The sequence below is a fragment of the Microtus pennsylvanicus genome, chromosome 11, assembly GCF_037038515.1.
Source record: "Microtus pennsylvanicus isolate mMicPen1 chromosome 11, mMicPen1.hap1, whole genome shotgun sequence".
In the NCBI taxonomy this organism is placed as follows: domain Eukaryota; kingdom Metazoa; phylum Chordata; class Mammalia; order Rodentia; family Cricetidae; genus Microtus; species Microtus pennsylvanicus.
The window spans coordinates 103,336,969-103,353,906 of NC_134589.1; the positions used below are offsets into that span (position 1 = coordinate 103,336,969).

Sequence of the window (16,938 nt, forward strand, 5' to 3'; positions counted from 1 at the left end):
AAGAAAGGATGAGGAAGGAGGGAGTAGAGGAGGTTGTGTGTGCAGGTAATCACAACACTTGTGGGGTGGACCAGGGAGATCAGTTCAAGGCTATGCAGTGAGTTTGAGGCTAGCCTGGGCCACATAAGACCCTGTCTCAAAACAGAAAAGGCCCTGAATTCACTGACCTTTCAAATTCCTTCTAAACTCAAAATACAATGCTAGGCTTTGGGGCCCATGCCTATAAACTCAGAACTTGAGAAGTTGAGGCAGAAGGATTACAAATTCAAGACTAAATTGGAATTTAGTTAATTTAGCAATTTCTAGGTCACCTAGACTACAAAGTAGAACTGATCTCAAAACCAAACCAAACCAAAGACAACAACTAAATGTTACTGAAAGTTTTGTTTTGTTGTTTTTTTTAAAGGCAGGGTCTCATTATGTAGACTGGGCTGGCTTCAAACCCATAAAAATCTCCTGGCCTCTGCCTCTTGAGTGTTGGGATTAAAGGAATGTGTCACCCTACCAGGCACCTGGCAAGTTTTCTAAATGGGCATCAAAGTCATTGTCATCTACTTCCTTTAAAGTCACAGATTATAACTGGACCTCAACAGTTAATGGTCTAATGTGTGACTGATAGCTTAACTATCTTCCACTTTATAGAGTTGGTGAGGATAACTGAATACACCAAGGACCCTGAATCCACCACAGGGGTAAACACTTACTTCTCATCTTTTCCTTGGCTCCAGCGATCAGATAGTAAAAGATATGGAATGTTCTCTCATCCCTGGCCTGACGAATTGCCCGGGACTTTTCCAAAAGATCTGGTTGGGGAGGAGTTAAGGACTCCGGGGCCAGCCAGGGTGTAAGCTTCCACAACCTAACCCCTAACCCACCCTGCCAAGTCAGCTGCTGCAGGTGTCCCCAGGACCAGAGAGGCTCCCTGGAAAGTTATAAGAGACCAAAGAGCTGTCAGAGTTGGCTGTTATTTCTGATTCATGAGCCTGTGTAGGGCAGCTGATCTCAGATAAACTCTTTAAGGACAAGGGGTTTGGCCTTGGGAAAGCAAAGAGGTGATGAAGGCTGCATGACAGCTGATGCCAAGCTGGCCCTAGTCTGTCCTAGCACATGCTCAAAATGTGATGAATATAATCTATTCTAATTCTACTCTCCAGACATCATCTCTGTCTCATCCACAAGGTTCAGAGAACTGAGTAACCAGGCCCAGGGAAGGAGAGATGAGTCAACAGTACAACACAGGCCATTGAGGGTTTACACGTAACCCTATCCCACAGCACCTCCTGATAAACACAAGACACTCAAAAGTCTGCAGAGAGGGAGGGGATTTTGTGTTTTTCCTGGGCCCCCTCACCCTCTTGAGGCTCAGCAAAGGATACATGTTTCAATGTTGGCACCCACGATGTAACCGGTGACATCGAAGTTGATGCGGATGAACTTACCCTGCCGAGAGGAGAACAAGTTGATGGAGAGGCCGGACTCAGTACAGATCTCACACCACAGGCAGGTGGGGAGGTGTCAGGGGGCCATTGGGGGCCGGAGAGACTCTCAAAAATACTCAGAGCTCCACAGTCCTGCTGGGCCACAGCAAGCAGCACCCCCAGGCCAATCAAGTCCATGAAGGAACATCATTTATTCATGAAACAAGTAAGTCCCTCATGGCTGTCCCCAAGGGGGGAGAGAAACCGAGACTGACAAAGGTTAAGCGGCCTGGCATAACATTGCTTCCAGAGGTGGCTGTCAGTCACAGGCTTTTCTACACTAGGTGGGCTAGGCTGAAATGCTTTTTGTGTATACGTGTGTGGGGCGGGGGGATTGGATACACATGCCAGGGGACAACATCAAGTGTTATATTTCTCAGTTACTGTCCACCTTGTTTGCTCAGACAGCGTGTCTCACTAGCCTGGAGCTCTTCAAGCAGGCTAGGACGGCTACTCAGCCAGTCCTAGGGACTCTCTGCTTCCCCACTGTTGGGACTACGAGCATACGCTACCATGTCTTGATTTTTCTTGCAGGTTCAGGTCCTAGTGTTTTCAGGGCAAGCACTTTACTAACTGGGCTATCTGATCTCCTGCTAATGCTCTGAGTGGAAGCCCTGGCCTCACAGATGCTAAGCCAGAGCCCTCTCTGAGTAACTCCTCCTGGTTCCCCACTTGTCAGGGTCTTGCTAGGTAGCCCAGGTTAACGTCCCTCATGCTGAGATTACAGACATGTACCACCAGGCCTGGCTCTGGATGCCTTCTTCTTCCTCCTTCATATTAGAGGGAGGACATCAAGATATTTTATGTGAATCTGAGACAGTAAGAGTGTTACTTGGCATTGCATGAGCAGCTGCAATGAAAATGGGGCACAGTGAAGTTCATGGGGAGCTTCTGGGTGGGCAGGGAAATGTCTCCAAGGATCTACATGTGAAGTGTGTGGGAGTGCTCATGGGGGTTTGAATCCCCTGGGGCTAGAGTTACTGGCAGTTCTGAGCTACCATGTGAGCTCTGGGAACTGAACTCTGGTCCTCTGCAAGAACATGAAGTGCTTGTAACCACTGAGTCTTCTCTAGAGGTCCCTTCAGGGGTCCCTGTCCCAGAGAATTACAAGTCCAAGAGGTACTCCATCACTCTGCTTGACAGGCACATCCTCCGTTCCCCTCACTAAGGAAACTGCCTAATGGAGGCCCAGCTTCTTTGTTCATTAGGACAATTCTGGTCTGTTGTGGCTTCTACCATATTTCCTCTGCATCCTTCAACCCATTAGTCTTGAGCAAGGAAGGAGACAACCTTGGGACCCGGGAAAGTGTAAGTGAGACCGTGATATCTCCCACATCACTGACTGCTGGTCCCCTTCCTGTGTCTGGAGTCACACCAAGAATATTCGCTGTGATTCTTGGTGCCTAGGTCAGTGCCAGATATATACTATGTGCTTAATAAATGGAAAGGGGGAGCATGGTCTGTATAAAAGTGTCCACAGAATGGTTGGATGCAATAAGTGCTCAGTCAGTATTTGATAGAGGACAGATGTATGTTATAAGGTAGGTGTCCAATTCATACTTTGTTGAATGAATGAATGAATATTTCATGTATCTAATATGTAGTAGGTACTCAGTAAATGTTAGATAAGTCACAGATGTTAATTAATGGCTAATTGACAATGGATGCTCAGTGATTATTGAGTGAACGAGTAGGGACAGGAGCCCTTGGGACAGAAAGGTGGGGAACAGATGTGGTTATCTTCTACTGCCTCTAGTCCTTTAGTTCCAGAAGGCCCTTGAACTCTTACAGTCTGTGTTCTTGGGGGATATGTGACATCAGGGTACCCACATCAGCCCCAGGAAATCCCATTATCGCTCTGCTACTTACAAAACGAGAGGAGTTGTCATTCTTGACGGTTTTTGCATTGCCGAAAGCCTCCAGGATAGGGTTCGCCTGTAGAAGCTGCTTTTCCAGCTCCCCCTAAAATTTATTTACATCTAGTTATGGGGGAACACAACCTAGGCCTGACACAAATCTCTGCCCTTTGGTCACGGGCTCTGTCTTGTTCTCGGCCCCTCCTAGGCCCCAAATGTCTCTTCCAGATGTACAGGATCTGTTCAGAAGAGTTTTCTGACAGAGAACACGTCTGCTCCCCAGAGACAAGAGTCATATCATACAGTGCTGGGATATTTACAACCCCATGAACGCCACCCCTAGGAGCATGCAGTGTGTAACCTGCCTGCTGTCCAGGTAATACCACAGTTCAGGCTTGCCTTCTGCAAGCTAAGCTGCTACAACCTTCCCACTGCTTAAGCCCAACTTTTAAAAGTTTCAGCAGTTCACCTGGCAGGCCTGGACTTCTGATGTTTCCTATGGAAGATACTTTGGAAGGCTCAAAACCCACCAGAAATCCTTTTAAGCAACTGCAGAATGAAGCCTCAAAACTACACGAGCTCTGTCTAACAGATTAAATGCAGCGGAGACTGAGTGCAGCCTGCCAGGCCCCTCTGCAAGACTCCCGTGTGCAAATGCAGTCATGTGATTAATGGAGCTAAGGAAAGGGCCAACAAAGTAAGCCATGCCAGGAAAGCAAAAGATGCCAAGCCATAGAAGGCAGTGGCTGCTGCTGCTGCCTGACCATCACCCCACAATGCAGCCTGCAAAACAAGATGTAGAAGGTCTGATATCCACGGAAACCCCAGCACCAAGTGGACCTGGCCCACTGGAGAAATTGATAAGAAAAGTCATCTACTTTCCTTGGCCAGTAGGAAGAAACTTGGAGTAATTGCATCTACTTATGCAGACTTGGGATACAAAGGTTTTACTCAAAGCTCCCTCTTCTGCAAAGAGGTTTCTAGTTCTCCAAGGAGAACTTCGAACATAGAGACCTCATCCAATTGATGATGAGATTGTGGCCTAGAACCGTTAGCTGACTTGGCAAAGGTTATACAGCCTATGTCAAATAACAACCAACTTCTTGTCCGAGACAAAGTAGTGTGTGGCCCAGCATCTACCTGAAACAGACTAGGTGATATGGAACATCCTGGAGATTCTTTTCTAGGCTGGAACCCATTGCCAGCCCCACAAGCTCTGCATCAAAGTCCAGTTCACATACGCAGAGGTCCATGCAGGGCCAGGTTGTGTGTGGCACAGCTGGGGCCTTACCGAGCCACCAAAGCTGGTGCATCACAAACCCAAGATGGTTTCAAATGTCTTGGGTGAGGCAACTGGCATGCAGGAGAAGAGACACACACGGCACACACATGCACAAATACACACAGGTGCAGGAAAGCAGGGAAGGTAGCTTTGCCCTGGCTGGGTTTCCCACTGACCAAGCTAGGGCCACTCTGGAACCTGACGGTCAGATCCTCAACAGATGGGATGGGTCATTCCAGTGTGTTAGGAGACTGATGGCGGGCACATTGTGGGGAAGGGATGAGGTTTATTCTGAACTGGGCAGTCCATCCAGGCTGGAGTACAGCCCTGGGGATTCTGGTAGGAGCCCTCGGCAGTTAACATACCCCACTCTGCACTCTGGCATCACCCCCACCCCTACCCATGCACCCCATGATATTTTGGTGCCTCTACTAGTCTGGGGCTGGGAACTCAGGGGTTTGCCCTGCTCCTGCATCCACTAGGGGGCCCGTGGGTGCAACAGATGCATGCAGGTCTTAATCCACTCGGTGCCTCCCATCACACCAGGAAAACTCTGTTACTCACGTAGGCAAAAGATGGGCCTTGCTGCAGTGGGACAGCACAGTATGAAACAGACGTCAGTGCTTCTGCCTTCACACCCAAGCCCACCCCACAATGGGAGCCCTGAGCTGGGTTCCTTCTCCTTGCTACCAGCCCTAGCCAACAGTGATCAGCTCCTTCACTTCAAATGTGCTCTCTCCTCTCTCTCCTTCTCTCCTTTCTCCCTCCCTTGTCCCCTTGGTACTTTTGAGACACTGTATAGCCAGGCTAATTCTGAACTCAAGATCCTTCTGTCGAGTTCTGGGATCACAGACTCATAGCACACCATCACAACTGCCAGACATCGTTTCCTAATTGCTGGGGCCTCAGTGGATGTCTTCCTCCCTCCCTCCCCCTCCCTTTCTCTCTCTCCATCTCTCTCTCCTCCCTTTGTTTGACAGGGTATCATGTATTCCAGGCTGGTGTCAAACTTATTAGATAGCTGAAGATGAACTTGGACTCTGGTTCTCCTGCATTCACCTCCCAAGTGGATAATAGTGTGCACCACCACATCTGGTTTATGAGACCAAGCACTGGCCTCTGATCTGATGGGGGAAGATATGTGTCTGCAGATACAGGGAGAGGGTGTCCAGCCCTCATAAAGGTCATCCTAACTATTACGTCTTATTTTTATTATATAGAAAAAAGCTAGGTGGAGGAGAAGGGGTATTCTCTCTATCACACAAGCTTGGGTCAGTGTTCCCTACACATAACTCTAACAGGCTATAGTCCTGAGCTTGTTTAAGGGGAAAAGGTTCCTAGGCTATAGCCAGCACCCAGCCCACGTCCCTGAGAGCTCCAGGTTCACTGACCACTGTACAGTCTGTTAGCCCCTAAGAATAGGAAGCAAGGTGCAGTGTGGTAGAAGCCTTTCCCATCATCTCCCTGTCCGTTCAGAGGCATTGATAGGACCCAGGGTCCCATAGGGGACAGATGAGAAATGCAAATGGAAGAGAGGAAGGGAAGCAAGGGAAAATTCTAGAAACTCCCTCTGCCTTTCTTTGTAAACCCTTTTCCTTCCTACTGGGGGCTTTGTATTTTGTTGTTGTTGGTTTTTCATTTGGTTTTGTTTTGATTTGGTTTTGTTTGGTTCTGCCCCCTTCAGTGTAACCACATGTCCATGCAGGACCTCATCCCTGTGGTCTGTGGCTCACATCAAGAGGCTCAGCCAATAATGGACAAGGGACCCATGCTGACAAACACCAGCATTCTTGTCACCTGGGGGTGGGATATGGGGTTGTTCTAATTTGAGACCGAGTCCTAACCCCTAGGGACAGCATATAGGGCATATTTGCAGGCTCCAAATATGCTGTGGCATATAGGGACAAAGGCCAGGGATCAGGAACACTGGAGTTTGTAGGATAGTCCCTATCTTACAAAAGCATGGCCACTGCTAAGAAGTGTTCATGGAAGATCTCAGTGGAAGAGGCTCAATCCCCAGACTGCTGGGACCATGTAGCCATGGCAAGGGGAGAGGGGTACCAGAACCAGCTTGCTCCACCCAGGAGGATCAACCCTGGGGGCACAGGCTGAATTCTCACTCCAGTGTTATGTTCACCTAAGTCAGCTAAGGTGCAGCCTAGAAGCACTTGTCACTCACCGTGATGTTACTGTCTTTCTTGCCCTTGTGGGAAGATGCCACCACAGCCAGGTACTGGATTACTTTCTTCGTGTTCTCTGTTTTCCCAGCTCCAGACTCACCTCTGAAAGACAAGAGTATGCTGACCCTACAAGCCAGGCAGGACCCCTGTAGTCATCACCGCCACTCCCAGAGTGGGAAACCTGAGGCTCCTCCGGCAAGGGGCAGTAACTGGCTGTTTGTGTGTGCAGGTGCACATATATTTTGGGTGAAAGTTTACACACATTTGTATAGAGGCCAAAGGTCAACCTCAGTTACCAGCATCTTTAAAAAAGAAAAGAAAAACAAACAAACAAACAGGTCTCTCTTTGAATGGAACTCACCAGTTAGGCTGGGCAGTGAACCCCAAGGCTCCACCTATCTGTCCCCCCATTGTGAGCTTACAAGCACATTTACTCTGCTTAAATGTTTTTAACATGGGTCCTGGGAATGAGAGCTTAGGTCCTCGAGTTTGCACAGCAAACACTTACCCACTGAGCCACCTCTCCAGCCTTGAGCTTGGGTTTTTCGCCTGAGCAAATGAACCTGGGTAGACCCAGGCCTACAAACCAGTTTGCTCCTCTAGAAATACTGCAAGGAAGAGCCCAGAAGAGGAGGAAGAAGGAACCTGAACTCTGCTACAAAGGTCAAACTCTGGTCTGTTTAGCCCTGTCGCTAAGAGACATTGTTAGCGAATTGGACCCAGAAGACCTGGACAAGAAAGAGGCTTCCACGGAAGAGAGTACCTTCCAGCCTATGGCAGAAACTCTAGAAAAAGGATGCCTTATCCAGTGAGTCACTGAGCCAAAGCAAGGCCCTCCATCCTCAGCAGAATCCTTCGAACACCAGGCAGCTCGCTGGTAATCTCAGGCAAGTACCAAAGGGTTTCTTTGGTTGGAATAATTTACACTAATGTGTATATAGCTGATAACTTCCCACTGTTGAGGGGCGTACTGTTAGCCTAGGGAAGACTCTTTAGAGTGTGAGGGGCTGCCATCTTGAGCCACCAGATCACTGCAGAGTGACTTCTCCATCCACAAACTCCAGTACCCTGTCTGGCTCCCCATGTCTGCTGAGAAGAAAGGACCGGTCTCTGTTCACTTTTCTTCCACATCATCTCCCATCCGGATTTTTTATTTTTTCCTTTCTTTGCTTAAATGCTCCCATTTTCTGAGCTCACTTCATATTTCATGACATAAGAGAGACTTTTTTTTTTAAGTCTGGAAAAAAATTCAGCCATGCAAAAGTCAGCTTGGGGGTTCTCTGGGCAGAGCCAATGACCCGGATGAGCACGGTTCTGCTCTTCTCCCTAAACAGATGGAAAGAAATAATTTTCTCTGCTAAGGGCGCCTCAGTGGCTTCACTCAGGCTGGAAAGAAGACAGCAGAAAGAGCCAGCACTCACTCTGAGCATCTGGCCTGGCTCCACAGAGTCTGCGGTCCAGAAATGTCGTCTCACGTCAGCTTCCTGTTGTCCCCTGAACTGGGCACAGTTTGAATGAGAACTGTTATGCATTGGTAGTGTGTCTGGGTGCGGTCCCTATCAGGTGGAGGCGGGTCCGTGGAGGGAGGCGGGCCTTTGACAATCACAGCCTACTAGCTTGCTCGAGCTCTCCCTGTTGGCCGCAGATGAGAAATGATTGGTGCAGGTTCCCCTGCCAAGGACTGACCAGTGCTGCCCTCTCCTTTCCCAAAAGACAAACTTATTGATTTTTCTAAACTTTGGTAAACAGAACTGACATTATGTGTGTGGGTGGGGTGCTCAAATCTTTACCTTCCTCTCAGCGCCACCACCTCTGTTTATGGAGGTAGGAACCATGGCATCTGTGTTACTGTGGGAAAGTCGGGTCCGGATGAGTCCCTGGCTCAGGAGCCACCCACACCCTCGCTGCTCTCCCACACAGGCTCTGCTCTCTAGTAATATTGATTGTTGACAGGATCTGGGGTCACCTGGGACAGACCAGGCTGACTGAGGTGGGAAGAAGGCCCACGCGGAGTGTGGGCGGCACCTGAATCTAGGCGAGGGTCCTGGACGGAATACAAAGAATAAGAGAGCCTTCCCGATCTTGGGTGCCACTTGAGCAGCGGGCTCACACTCCATGTCACCACACCACAAAGGCCAGAGCCTCACGCTGGGGCCTTGGCAAACCCATGCATCTCAGGAAGGACAAAAGAGAACTAATACTTTGGTGCCAGACAAGGGCCAGCCAGGGCCCTGGTGTGGACTAAGCACCTGCTCTCGGCTCACTTGTACCCAAACTTCAGGGCCTTTAATCCTCCCAGCCATGCAATAAGGAACTTCCTGATTATTCTCATCTTCCTGGGAAAACTGAGGCTTAGAGATATTGAAGTAAAGTGCTCTAGTTCTAGGTACTCCTATAAACAGAAAATAGAAGAGGAATGAAATTTGAACTCAGGTCTAAATAATAAGACAACCCATATTCTCCCACCTCCCACTCTTTCATTTTGATAAACGAGAAAGGGAAAGATAGAGGGACATTCCAGCCTTGGACTCTGAAACGGAAGTCATGGATCAAAGAACTAAGCCACTCAGTTATGTCCACCATAGTACAAATTACTTCAGCGAAGCTAATGTCAAAATGGATGAACTTCCCTGTCAACTGAAGGAGAAGGATCTTGGTCAGGACAGGGAGAGAAAATTCTCGCGATTCTGTCCCAGGTCCATGTCCTACCACCCTACGCTTCCCCATCTGGCCTTCATTCTCTGCTTTTGACATAAGGAGGGCACCAGCTCAGACTCTGGGAACCGATCCCTTCCTGGGGTCCTCGAGGCTCAGCTATTTCCAAGTTTCTCTGATAAAAATAAATTCTTAGATGGCTTTGCCAAAGAATACGCCCAAGTCCCAGGCTCCAGGCATCTGAAGTTGGCAGGCTCTGGGTGGCTCCAGAAACATGCCTGTCTCTGCTTTGGTGACCCTGGAACTCTGGGTGACAATGTTATCCCCGTCTAAGCTCCTGCCCTGGTTCTGGAGGCCCCTGGCTTAGCCAGATGGAACTGGGTTTGTCATGACCCTTGGTGTGTGTGACCTGCAGAGGCTCATGGGGACCGCTCTAAGAAAATCCCTGTGCTGACAGAATGTTCTGGAAATTCTTAGTGACTTCTCATCATGGAACTGTACACTCTCACTTACATGATTTTAACACCGTAGGGCAGTTGTGTCTCTCTGAGTTATCACAGGCCTCAACAAGGAGCCAAACTGATTGTATACTCACAGCTCCTCCTAAGTTCCACCCCTAATGCAAGCTGGCTGTGTTCTCTGGTATTCATGTCCAGCTCCTACACAACTCGCAAAGCCCAGTTAGACAGTACCCATTTAAATATTGTCTGGACTCAAAGTATTTGCCCCCTATAGCCCTCATTAGCTAAATGGCACAGGAACTCCTGGGTCAGACAGTCTGAGTTCAAATACCCACTCAACCAGTCATCTGCATGGCCTATGGTAAGTCACTTAACCTCCTGTATTTCTGCTTCTTTACCTACAAAATGGGTATAAGTCAAGCACTCCATATGACCACTGTGAAGGTTAAACAAGAGGACACAACACACGGAATGGTGACTATCACACAGTCATAGCTGTTTTTCCTCCATGGCCGCTTCCTCCCTTACCCTTGCATGCTCTATCTGTACCATGATCTCCATCACTGGTCCTTGCACTAACCCACAAGCCCTGCCACATTTCTCCCCATTTAGGTGTGGAGTAGGCAAGTCACTTATGTACAGGGCTAGATAGCAGTCATTTCAGGCTTTGTGGGCACCCTGGTTGGTTTCTGTCAACTTGACACAAATCTAGACATATCTGGGTAGAGGGACTCTTGACTGAGAAAAAAATGTCTCCTTAATTCTTGCCTTAAGTGGTGACTGATGTGGGAAGGTCCAGTCCATTGTGGGTGGTGTCATGATGGTACAGGTGGTCCTGGTGGTATAAGAAAGCAGTTGAGCAAGCCATGAGGTGTGCTAGGTTATGGTCTCTGCCTGCAGCAGTCCCTGTCTTAGGTTCCTGCCCTGATTTTCTCTAGTGATGAACTATGATGTGGAGTGTGATATAAACTAAACACACACACACACATTTTGCTCATGTTGCTTTTGGCATGGTGTTTTATCACAGCACTAGAAAGCAAGTTAACATAGGCTGTGGTGCCTCATTATACCTACTTGGCACTCCAATGAAAAAGTAGCTGTGGAAGCTGTGGAAGCAAGTGGATTGCAGATGTACTTCAATAAAACTTAATTTACAAAATATAAAGTGTCTATTGATTTCACAGTGCGAACTTCCTACATCCTCATCCCTCAGAAAGAGGTCCCTAGTCCTGACACCATTCTCTCTAAGGTCTCTTGTTCTCTCTCACACATACATACACCACTTATACAAATAAATGTTACAAAATAAGACAAGTAAAGAATCTCCCACACCCTCCAACCACTTTGATATTCTGCCCTTAGCACTTGAGGTTGAATGGCTATGAGCAAAACCCTCTGAAACCATAACACATCAAAACTCTTTCCTGTTTCCAGTTGGTTATACGAGATGTTAAGTCCTGGTGCTAGTAAAAGTAACTATTACTCAGGCTGGCGAGCTGGCCCAGAAGGTAAAGGCACCTGCAATCAACCCTGATACCTTGCATTCCATCCCCAGGACCCACATGGTTGGAGAGGAATGACTCCTGCGAGCTGTCCTCTGACCTCTAGCTGTACCGTAACACTTGTGCACCCCCACATACACAAGAACTAAATAAATATAATTAAAAAAAGAACGACTCCAGGACACCCTTTAGCATTCAAGTGTACTTGTTTCCAGCACGTGTACCCTGTGACAGGGGTAGAACTGGGTAGCTCGGCTGTGACCATCAAAGGCCCCATGCTGGTGATCTTTGTCTTCGGTAAACAAGAAAAGAAGAGCAGCCTCACTTACGTGCACAGAATGGACTGATCTTCACGATCTGCAAACAGAGAGGAAACAGTGTGAATTAGATTGAGCCCTGGATCTAAGTCTCTGGACCTGGCTCAAGCTCCCCCACACTGGCCAGACTGGAGGTGGCCAGAGGCCAGCTATACTGGATGCTCAGAACACAGGGGCCAAAGTGAACCCACGAGGACAGACAGTCCCTGAAGTGGCCCTTGAAAGAGTCTTGAGCCTGATGCACCTAGGAGGCCACAGGACACCCCCCCCCCCGGCCAGTCACACCAACTCTGGGAGACCCAGAGCCTTTCCTGCCCCTATTAGGTTATAGACTGGGGACACTTTGGGTTCAGGCTGACCGGGTGCCCTTGTGGCCACAGGTCTTTTTGCTCAAAGGCCTGGGGTATGTGTCTGAGCTTGCTGTATCAGCTGCATCAGCTGGGATGTGTTGTGGAAGACAGACCTGGATTGTAAGTATCAGAGCTCATCTCTTTTTTCTGGGGGTGGGGGACATCTGTCTCCATGTCACCCCTGCCATCCTAGAAAGCTATGCTAGCTGTTTTTATGTCAACTCCACACAAGCTGGAGTCATCGGAAAGGAGGGAACCTCAATTGAGGAAAAGCCTCTAAGATTTAGCTGTAAGACATTTTCTTAACTAATGATTGATGTGGGAGGGTCCGGCCCATTCTGGGTGGTGCCATACCCAGGCTGATGTTCCTGGATTCTATATGAGAGCAGCCTGAGCAAGCTATGAGGAGTGAGTCAACAAGTAGCATGGTTTCTGCATCAGCTCCTGCCTCCAGATTCCTGCTCTGACTTCCTTTAGCAATGTGGAAGCATAAGCAGATAAACACGTTCCTCCCCGTGTTGTTTCTGTCAGAATGTGTCATCACAGCAACAGCAGCCCTAATAAGACAGAGTTTCTACTTGGTTTGGGTGAGGGTAGCATAGAGGCCTCCCTCGCTTCCCTCTAAGCCCTGATTTCTGTCCTTCTGCCTCCCCCACATGTCTGTAAGCTCCTGTGTAGGCTCTGCTCTCTGGAAGTTGAAGGTAAGTGCCTGGTGTGTAGTACCAAAGACCCCCACCCTCTGATACAGAGGACACCATGAGACCAAAGATCAAGCAGGCATGGTTGACAGCTTCTACTCAGAAAGTGTCCCAGAGATCCAGCCAAGGCTTGGCTGTCCCTACCTATGAGGGACATGGGAACAGCAACCAACACTGTAACCAGCAGCCAAGAACAGAGACATCTGGGTGCCACACCTGATGGGCAATGCCAGAGGTAACATCTCTTACATCTCTTCCTTGCACTGCGGCCCTCAGCCTCAGTTTACCGCAGAACTGCTGGTCTGTGGGACACCATGCCTCCATTGCCAGCAAGATGGTTGATGCCCTGTTATATTTTTTGAATGAATCATAGGATAGATGCACAGACAGATGGACAGATCAAAGGACAGATAAGACGATGGATAGATGGATAACAGGAACAGGAAATCAGGAATTTAAGACCATCTTTGGCTACATAGTGAGTACCAGGCCAGGCCAGTTAGGGCCACACAGTGAGACCTGTCTGAAAGAAAGAGTGTGTGTGGGGGAATAAAGGAAAAGAAAGAAATAATAAAGGAAGGAAGGGAGGGAGGGAGGGAAAAGAAAGAAGCCCAACACATTCTGATTGAGGTGAGGGTTGGAGGAACCAGAGCCCTATGACTAGAACCCAGACAGCAAGAATGTCTGTGCAACCTGATGACCAGACAGGATCTCATATAACCCAGGTTAGCCTCAAATCCACAGTGTAGCTACTTTGAATATCTGATCTCTTGCCTCTACCTCCTCAGTTCTGAGACTCCAGGTCCCCAGCACTCACTGTTTATGCAGCACTGGGGATGGGGCCTCATACACACCAGGCAGCTCCTTTGTTCTCAGAGCTGTGGCCCAGCCAGCCCTGACCTCCATTATTTAAAGCAAGCAATGGCAGACCAGGACTCTCTTCTTCCATCTGACCTGAGGAGGGAGCCAGGCTTTCTCAGCATCCTGGCAAGGGCTAGGCCCTGAGCAGGAGAGATTTATAGGTCAGAGGCTCCTAGGCCTCCCAGGAGGAGGAGCAGTCTTCGTGCTGTGGGCGCTGGCAGCTCTCTGGCCCAGGATGTTCCCATAGGAAACAGAAGCGTGGGAAGCACAGCTCTGGGCAAAAGAAGGGCTCCTTTTGGTCAGTTCCACAACTGACCCAGGGAGGTTGCCTGAACTTTCCATGGCTGGGGCTTTCTGTTTCCTCCCTAAGCCCAGTCTTTGAGAGAGCCAGGGAGGGGTTGGTGGGATGACTCAGAGGGTAAAGGTGCCTGTGTCAAACCTGAAGACCTAAGTAACCTTGGGGTCCAAATGGTGGAAGGAGAGAACTGACTCCCACAAGTTGTCCTTTGAAATCAATAAATGTAATTCATAAATTTTTAGAGGGAGAGCAAGGCCTTTTGCCCCACCACACACCTCCTTGTCCACTCGGATCCTTGTTATTCACGGCTGTGAAATTCACAGGACATTAACTAACTCAAAGCAGTACCTTTTGGTACTTAGGATAGTCACATCATATGAGTACCACCTGTATAGAGTTCCAGAACATTCTGTCATTCCCCAATAAAACCCTGTGCCCATCAGGCCATCACCATCCATCAGCCATTCCCACTCTCTCTCTCGGTACCCATGAGTTCAGTCTGTCTGTGTGCACATACATGTTGACCTGCTCTGGGTATTTCCCACAGCACCTCCTCTCGTGCCTGGCTTCTTCCATGTTTGGGAGGGTGATCTGATTTGTAATTATATTGCACCTTTGTTCTGTTCACAGCCAAGTAATTCTCCCTTCTATGATAGACTACATTTTCTTCATTCACAGATGGAAGGGTGCATCGTTCCAGCCTTTGGGATGCTGCTCTGGACTTTCACATCCAAGTCAGATCTCATCTGAGATTCAGCACCTCCATGATACCATCTCTGCCTCCACACCTCTCTATGGCTGGGACAGTGTCTGTCTGCTGCACACCTCACCTGCAGGGCTGCCCTGGATGGTGGTACAAGTTTCACATTGTCTGACTACAGGGGGAAATTGTTGGACATTTGTATGTTCATGAAAACAAATGGCCTGCAGATTGAAGAAAAGCATCTTGAGAAAGAAGTGTTTTTTCCTAATTCTGCAAAGGCTTCATGTTCTCCCTGGCTCCCTAATGTAGCAACTAACCTCCCCATGGTCATTGTTTAACCTGTTAGTTTTTCAGTACATTTTTGGAAAAAACGTACATGGCATATAGTGTTGTCCTTGTTTTTTTTTCCATGTTGGAAAAAAGATATATACAAAGGCCTATGTAGCATTATATTCACATTCACTACAAAGAGGAGGTGAAGGAGATATCCATTGTCTGATAGATGGATCTGAAGATGTGGTATGTCCATTTAATGGGCTAGTCTCCAGCCATGAAAAGGGAAAGTGCCGACACAAGCTCCAGCAGGTGTGAATCTTGAAACAACTACACCAAGGGAAAGAAGCTGGTCTCAGAAGGTGACTCATTCACGTTTTTTTTTTTTTTCCGCCTTACTTGTCCATAACAGGCAAACTTGACTGCTTGCCTGGGGCTGGGTGAAAATGTGGAGTGACCTCAATGAGCACAAGATTTGGGGGGAGAAGGATAACAAATTCTAACTCAATTACACTGACAGCTCCATATTGTGCACTAACGACCTGTGACTTGCATATTTATTTATCTACTTTGGTTTTTCAAGACAGGGTTTCTCTGTGCATATTCTTGGCTGTCTTAGAACTCTCTGTGTAGACCAGGCTCACAGAGATCCACTTGCCTCGCTTCCCAAGTGCTGGAATTAAAGGCATGTGCCACCTTCCCTGTCCCCAGAATAAAGTTTTTAAAAAACACAATTAACTTTGTACTCCTTCCTTTTTGTTTGTTTGTTTGTTTGTTTTTGAGACAGTTTTGTAGCCCAGGCTGACCTCAAACGCACAGTTTTCCTGCTTTTACCTCAGGCGCTGCCACCACACTTCTAAACTCTGCTGTACACTAGACCCTGGAAATACAAACCAACGAAAACCTCTGTTCCTTGCTTCTACTTAGCTGATGGCAGAATGTGGGATCTGTGGTAGTTTTAATGAAAATGGCCCCTAGAGGTTCATAAATTTGAACGCTTAGTCCCCAGTGAGTAGAACTGTTTGGGAAGGATTAGGAGGTGTGACTTTTTTTGAGTGGGTGTAGGTCACTGCAATCAGGTCAATTACAGTCAGTGTAGCCTTGTTGGAGGAAGTGTATGTGGGGGTAGCTTTGAAGTTTCAAAAGCTCATACCAGGGCAAGTGTCTGTCTCTGCCTGCAGATCAGGTTGTAAAGTTCTCAGCTGCTATTCCAGCACCATGCCTGTCTGCTTCCCACCATGATGATCATGGACTCACCCTCTGAAACTATAAACAAGCCCCAGTCAGATGCTTTGTTTTATAAGAGTTGCTGCAGTCAGAACACTGACTAAACTGACTAGAGTTAGGTGGGCAAAAATATGACTGAGGACTATAGCCACACCTATAGCCAGGACAAGCAGCAGTGCATAGACCCCGGGACCGTGGCTCCCCAGAATGGCAAGAAACTTTCTAGACTTTGTTTATAATTGAACTATATCAAGGGTATGTAGGCATGCAGAAGGGATGGGGGTCACATGGGGATGATCAGAGCATCTCTGGCCTGACTTAAACAGCTCAGTGGCAGGAAGAAGATAACCTTGGCACCTGTGGGCAATGACAGCCTTACTGTAACTCAGCTTCTAGCTGAGGGTTTTGGGTCCTAGAACTGATGTGGGATTTCCCTCTGTATGCTGTGGATATCATCGGTTAATAAAGAAACTGCTTTGGACCTATAGCAGGGCAGAACTTAGCTAGGCGGGAAAAACTAACTAAACTGAATGCTGGGAAAAAGGAGGCGGAGTGAGGGAGAAGCCATGTAGCTCAGCCAGAGAAAGACACCAGAACTTTAGCTGGTAAGCCACAGCCACATGACAATACACAAATTAATAGAAATGGGATAATTTAGGATATGAGTTAGCCAGAAATATGCTTAAGCTATTGGCCAAACAGTATTGCAAATAATATGGTTTCTGTGAGATTATTTTGGGGTTAAGCAGCCAGGAACTAACTAGAGGCCTCCTTACAACATGGGACCTCACCCCCAT

At 48.1% G+C, this 16,938-nt stretch overlaps 1 protein-coding gene across 4 annotated transcripts in view; it reads right to left on the minus strand.

The window, feature by feature from the left end:
• The window catches only part of Myh11 (myosin heavy chain 11), a 99,806-nt gene that overhangs the window by 51,897 nt on the left and 30,971 nt on the right, over positions 1-16,938 (minus strand). For 2 of the 4 annotated variants that reach the window (XM_075942108.1, XM_075942111.1), the window contains exons 4-9: positions 11,744-11,771; positions 6,796-6,898; positions 5,181-5,201; positions 3,348-3,440; positions 1,377-1,440; positions 705-803 (exon numbers count right to left, since the gene is read on the minus strand). In XM_075942108.1, the coding sequence (XP_075798223.1) occupies positions 705-803; positions 1,377-1,440; positions 3,348-3,440; positions 5,181-5,201; positions 6,796-6,898; positions 11,744-11,771 (408 nt within the window). The remainder of the gene's footprint in view (positions 1-704; positions 804-1,376; positions 1,441-3,347; positions 3,441-5,180; positions 5,202-6,795; positions 6,899-11,743; positions 11,772-16,938) is intronic. The other 2 variants (XM_075942110.1, XM_075942112.1) reach the window with 1 other exon arrangement.